The sequence below is a fragment of the Orbicella faveolata genome, unplaced genomic scaffold, assembly GCF_042242905.1.
Source record: "Orbicella faveolata isolate gen_17 unplaced genomic scaffold, um_ofav_v1 contig_25, whole genome shotgun sequence".
NCBI lineage: Eukaryota > Metazoa > Cnidaria > Anthozoa > Scleractinia > Merulinidae > Orbicella > Orbicella faveolata.
In genome coordinates, this window is record NW_028301553.1 from 16,644,602 (window position 1) to 16,651,492 (window position 6,891).

The window sequence follows — 6,891 nt, forward strand, 5'->3', positions numbered from 1 at the left end:
TAAACTGATCCAACTTGGAGGATTAAGTCTCAAGTCGTACAAAGTAGATAAAACGATACGCGAAGGGGAGATAAACTGACCTCTGTAGGTAATACACTTCTTTTATTGCATATTGAAATCGAAGCTCCCAAGTAGGGTATACTGTATCAAGAAGTGATCGCAAGAAGAGTACACAAATTTTCTCTCAATCAAGACAACGTTTTGCATTGACAAAACAGTTTTTCAAGGAAAAGAGAAAGTTCCCAATACTCACAAAAACACGAATTCACATGTTCACTGTTCGAACTCCCTTGGTTAGCAAGTTTGTTCTTCTAAATTTATTGTATAAACTTCTATATACAAGTTATCTTGGCTTTGAGCCCATCCTCGCGTCTGGCCCTGCTAAGAATCCGTCTTTGTTCTTTTAATTATCTTCTCTTTGAAATCCCAAATTTGTTGTGGATGTCACTCCGTTTTTCTTGGGGTTTTAAAGAAGCGTCCTCAATTGACTATCTCGCCTACCTCATGCGTAAAGGCCTCGAATAATCAAAGGAAGGCTAACTGGAGATAAAATTTGGAGGAAAAATTCGTTGCCCTTTGCGTAGAAAAAGGCGTGCCTGAGTACGAGACAGTCACTCTACAGGAGCGACGCAAACTCAAATGCAAACGTAAGCGCAAAACAAGAACAAACCTTCGCGATGTCACACGTGTGAAGCACGAGCTTACAAAAGGAATGCAAGTTCCTAGATTTAGATGGCGGGCACAGTGTTTTCACGTGAAACAAACTCCCTTGCATTGCGGGCTTAACCAGTCATTTCAAAAGCATTTCTTGGAATAGCGGCTAGGTAGCTAAGCAGATATGAAACAACGAGTACTCAGCTACGCATACGGCGTCGACAAAACCTGGATCGGACCGGACCGGATCACGGATCGAATCACGGACCGGATCACGGATCGGATCACGGATCGGATCACGGATCGGATCACGGATCGGATCACGGATCGGATCAAGGAAAAAAATCCAAAATTTTGTTGAGCAAATTGCACTAGAGTGACTACTGTGAGCAGAACGTTTTATTTAATTCAGGTGTGATATTCCTTTATTCTTTTATAATATCAAGCCAACTGGGAGCTGGTCACAGATCAATTTTTTTCAGGCTGTTAGGTTTTGATTGCGATGATCAATCATGTCTTCATATCCTTCTCCGCAGTTCAGATAAATGATATTTCGTCTAATCACTTGCATCAAAGGTAAACTGTCATAAAACGAGTCAGTATGGTAATAATAGGACGAACGTATGAATAGAAACACAAAAACTAAAAACACTAAAAAATTAAACACCTGATGATTTCAAACAATTTCCGTTTTTGAGACAACTCTATACTTTTACAAGATGTGAGTTTGGAATACGATATTTCGCACTGGAATAAAACGAAACAAACCATTTGTATTTCAAGGAAATATAGCTGTTTTTCAAAAAATTCTAGGAATAACATCGATAGTGTGAACGATAACGCAACCCGAGAATAAACAACATTTTAGGAGTTACGTCACGATTTTTAGAGTTATTTTTAGGGTTGTAAAGAGCTGCCTTTAAATAGAATACAACCTTAAAATGATCGTGTTCTAGGATAGAAAACACTTAAGAGGCAAGAACAAATCAAAACGGAATGAGGATCGTTAAGGATGGCAAAGATTAACGGGGATTGCAAATGACGAACTTGAAAAACTAGGCTAGTTTTTTCAAGATGTGCAAATCGTGACTTAGCTCCTTCAAAGCAAGTCATGTCCTTAAGCTTTCGCACGTAAGTTTTCTCATTAACTGTATTGTGTGTAACGCCAACTGTAACGCTCACATCTAACACGAAAATGTAGCCGAGAATTAGCCACTGAAAACAATTTCAAAAACGAGAATGGGAGGTTCACGCAAGCTTCGAGCCAACTAACGTTCAAATATAACTACATCTGCCTGTTCATTACAATTTAAATTCGTCGTAAATTAGGCGCTTATGTGGCTTTTTAAATGACCTCTTGTCATTCTCTGTAATTAACATGTCATTGCGTCAAATTCGGGATTCTTATTTTCATTTAACATATTTTAGTTTTCCACTTTTATTTTTTATTTATTATTATCTTATAAACGGTTTGATTTTTGTTTTTGATTTTTTTTTTCTTTAAAACTTTGTTTTTTTTTCTGTGATCCGATCCGTGATCCGGTCCGTGATCCGGTCCGTGATCCGGTCCGTGATCCGATCCGGTCCGATCCAGGTTTTGTCGACGGCGGCTACGCATATAACTCTAGCAAACAGCAGTTAGTCACGGAGATACCTGGATTTTTCGTTTCCTGACTCACAGTCACGCAGTCGCGTAGCTTCTTCGTTCTAAACACGTAAAAAAGGGAGAAGCCTGACTGCAAAGGCAGTGTTTTTTCTGTATTCTGCTGAAAACTATAAGTCAAGTGCAGCAAAATGGTAAAATTTTCGATACCCTGAGATTGCATTTGCGATTACGATTGCATTTGGTACAAGGCCCACACCACAGGATCACCTTTAACACCGGTTTTCAAGGTTTGAGACGGCTAATAGTATTGTTAGCCCCCGTCCTCCACGGCTAATAGTATTGTTAGCCCCCCTCCCCCTGGGTGGGGTGCTAGTCCATCGCAGAGTTACCCCCAGCAGTCTGTCAGGCTGCCCCAACCGATTGCCAGTTTGTATTTGGAGTCCTAGGTATGAGAGTTTCTTTTGACAGTTAGCCAATAAGATGCTACCTTATGGACAGTCTCTTTAGCCTACAGTGGGACTCTGCGTAAGAGGTTACATAGGAAGCTAAGGTTTCCAACAGTCATAACTTGTTTCTGCTGAGTGAAATATTCCAATATATACAATGGCCATAAGCTTCAATGTGATAAAACAAGCTTCTCTAAGTAGCTACTGAACTAAGAGTTTTCAATTCACTAAAATCAAATCTTAAAGACGGTGCATGCTACTTAATTTAAATCTAATTTACATCTCATAGTTCTGTACAAGGGTAGTTCCTTTCTTCATCTTAATAGTCCATGGTGAGTACCAACTTGCCCACTGTTTGTCCAGATTCTAAATCACTGTGTGCTTTGCTGACTTCTTTGAATGGATATGGTGTGACTTTGCCAACCTTGAGCAGGCCACGTTTCACCCAGTAGAGCAGCTGTGCCATACTTTCTTCCAAAATGTCTCGGCGATTGAAGAGAAAGCTCAGGTTGAATGCCATGACGCTTTTATTTTCAGTCGTCATCTAAAGAGAGAAACATCAATCAATCAACCGATTGATCAATCAATCAATCAATCATTCAATCAATCAATCAATCAATCAATCAATCAATCAGGGTCTGAGGGACTCTAAGGATGTCGCTCCCCCCTGAAAATAAGCTCCCAACACCTACCCAAAATGCTAGGTGAAAAAATTCTTTAAGAAAAGATCTTATAATGTGTAATCTCTTACTACATTTTCGCAAATAAGTGCACAATATTACTGTGTGCTACCTTTAGAGGATTGAACTGAGGAGTGTTCTTGTAGTTCCATCCAATTTTTATCCATTGCCACCAGCTGATCACACCATTACTAGTGTCGCTGGATCTTGGAAGCATAGTATGAAAACCTAAGATATAGGAAAACTATTTATTTAATTTTACAAATAAATAAATAGGGATTGGTAATGATGCAGTTGCATATTAAATTAATTTAAAAAGAACTAAATGGACATAAATCCAACGAACACATTGCTTCTGGTGTTTTCTTAATTGGGTCTCCCCTTCCCCCCTTTCTTGCACTATCAGTCTCCACCTGCCACCAACGGAGTAAGATTGCTTTGATGTGTTGGCCAGCGTGATTGGCACAGAACCACACAAAGCAGATATCAATATTATTGTACATTTATTCATTCAACCATGAGGCTAACAACAGTTAACCGAATCTGGGAAACCTGGATGGGGCTTCCTACTGAGGAAGGCCTGTGTACAAAGGCAGGGCCAACAGACATACACCATCATAAATTTCCAAAACATAGCTATTTATAAATTAGTGAGAAGGGCTTTTTGGTCATAGGGAGAAGGTTAACGTTGATTAAAGTTTCTGTCTAAGGTAATAATGAATATAAGAATGCCATTAGGGTTGACCCTCTTTTCCATCTATGAGCTATTATGTAATGTGCTGCAAGGCTTTAAACAGAGTCCACTGCCTTATCCATTTAAGACCTTAAGAAATGAAATGGTCTACCATGAATCAAACACATACCATAAACAACTAGCCTGCCCCCTGGCGCAAGGTGATCATAGCTCTCTTGCAGAGTGTCAACTCCGTTAGCATCAAACACAACTTGGTAACCACCAGGAGAATGTGACTCGGCAGCTTTCCATAGATCTTCCATGGATTTGTCGATGACGTGGTGGCAGCCTGATGATAGCAAACCAAAGCGTAAACTTAAGTTTTTTTTCATGTCTTTCTTTCTCTTGAAAAATTAGCTGATTTTTTTACTGTGACTTTCAAATGAAAAGAAAGAGAAATACATGCTGTCGTAATTCTTTTCCACTTATTTTCCCCTGATTTCAAGAAGTAATGTATGCAGAAAACTCTACTGCAGCAGTTTCCTTTATAGTTCTTATGTACATGTAGCAAGGCAGTTATCATGCGCAATTATTGTGACCTACAGAGTAGAAAGACCAGACGGGAAGTTGCCTCCTGTCCTCTGTTGTATCAAATCAGCAAGAATATTTCAATTGTCTTCTAAAACACCTTGTGACACCCTCCTGTCACTTAACAGCACAGAGGCAGAGAAAATTTATGTCCACGTGTACTCAACTTTTTTTCTTAATCCATTTTGCTTTGCAGGTTGTATGTGATTGATAACAGCTACAAAGCAGATACACAAGAAAACATTTTGTTTCTCCAAACAAATTACTTCTGAATCAATCATCATTGATGCGAAAAACTCACCCAGCAGCTTTCGATCTTTATAATGAATCTTTTGTTGAAGCAGTAACTAAAGATAACCTTTTGTTTCTCCAAACAATGGAATCATCAAAGCGATGCAAGCCTCTTTCTGTTTCAGTTTGTTTGCTAATGACTTTCTGTGTTTAAGCATTTGATTTTTTTGAAAGTGAAAAACCTTTTGTCAGCCATTACCTCTGAACAATTCAGTCAGACTAGCTGGTCTAATTCAGTCTAATTCGTCTAATTCAGATTATTGCTGTCATTGAACCAAGCAGTAGCCAGACGTGAGATCCATAAATTAATTATTGGTAGACCTTGCCTCTGGCTACATCTTGGCGCGTAGAGGGTCAAGACAAATTTTATTTGTAAAAAATCCTTCACAGTGTATTTGATTTTTATTTCACTAGATCGACAAAATGTAAGCCTTACCTATTTGCTTGACAAGATCCACTTTATGACTTGCTCCCACTACACCCACCACGTTACAACCATGGATCTTCGCAAGCTGCACCAGCATACTTCCCACTCCCCCTGCAGCAGAGTGTACAAGTATCCAGCTACCAGCTCGGGGTCTGGCAAGTTCAAACATTCCGTACCAAGCGGTCAGAGCTACAGTCAAAAATCCAGCTGCCTCGTGCGTATCGAAATTTTCTGGTAACGGAAACACCTGATGTTTTGGCACTCTGATGCGTTTTGAGTAAGCTCCAAAGATAGACACACCGAAGACTTTTTGGCCGATCTTAAAGTTCGTCACATTTTCTCCTTTGCTTTCGATTTCGCCACTGAATTCAAAGCCAGGTGTGATCGGCCAACCAACGAATTTCTTAGCTGACTCGTACAGGCCCCAGCGAGTGCAGACGTCGGCATAGTTTACACCACAAGCGTATGTTTTGACAACAACTAAGTCTTCCTCTTTGATGTTCTCTAGTTTGATGTTAGCACTCTCTGTGTACTGATCCTCGGCAAGATCTGTGTATACAAGCTTGTCGTATCCGCCAGGTGAAGGAATTTTAATCATCGTTGAGCTCTTCTACGCAAACAAACAAAACAAGGACGAAAAACTTGTGAAAACCTGCTCCGAATGAAAGAGCAAAGCTCGAAGTCCACGAATATGACGAGACATCTGAGATAACCCAAATTCAGCCAGGCGTTCAATGCCGGTCAACAACACGTGACGGTGAAACTGTGTGGAGCATGTGACAGTTGTGTCCGTGACAGCGACTGCGTTACGTTCAGTTGTTCACCAGCCGGTTCACCGGAGAGACTCTGCGCTCGATGTACGCGGATTTATTGATACAAATTTATTAATTAAATAATGTTCCTTTATCTGCCACGTGTTTTTGATTCTTTATCAAAAACGAATGGTAACCGTTTCCTGTTTATTTATCTAGAAAGGAAAATGGAAAAATCAGAGCCTTGGGGTCGGGGAAGGGGCCAGGGGCCCATTTCTAGAAAGCCCCGGAAACTTTTCGGGCCCGTAAAGCCATTTTTAGTTCATCTGTATCTAAAAACGGAGAAGTGTATACGCCTGAAACTTCTTGTATGAAGAGAACTCCTGTTCTTATTAAGAATACGTGAATAAACAGCTGTGGATGATCGTAAGTTTCGAGACTTTGCTACGGTTTTCCGGGTGCAAAAACTTTTCGGGACCTTCGAGAAACGGGCCTCAGGAACTCAAAGGTTCTCCCGAAAATTGCCCGATCCCGAAGCCCATATGTACAACGGTTGCAGAAACTAACTACTACTTCACCCTGGGTGGGATGGCGTACTGATCCATGGCAATGCTCACCCATTCTCGCTGAATTTTACGGTCATCTATGGGGGGCGGGGGAATGTGAGAACAATCTATAACCAAAAAAAATACATCGTCATGGTCTGTGCAGGAGCTCGAATCCAGATCGTGGATGGTGGGGGGCGGGAGTCAGCTCACATGGGTGTCCAAACTG

The 6,891-nt window shown here is 40.6% G+C and overlaps 1 protein-coding gene across 1 annotated transcript; it reads right to left on the reverse strand.

Moving 5' to 3' along the window:
- Positions 1-272: 272 nt before the first annotated feature.
- Positions 273-6,105, reverse strand: LOC110052289 (NADPH-dependent quinone oxidoreductase VAT1-like). Its single transcript, XM_020758397.2, has 4 exons — positions 5,375-6,105; positions 4,250-4,408; positions 3,499-3,614; positions 273-3,250 (listed from the first exon to the last, which is right to left on the reverse strand). The coding sequence occupies exons 1-4, from the start codon at positions 5,961-5,963 to the stop codon at positions 3,026-3,028; spliced, it is 1,089 nt and encodes a 362-aa protein (XP_020614056.2). The 5' UTR covers positions 5,964-6,105; the 3' UTR covers positions 273-3,025.
- Positions 6,106-6,891: the final 786 nt, after the last annotated feature.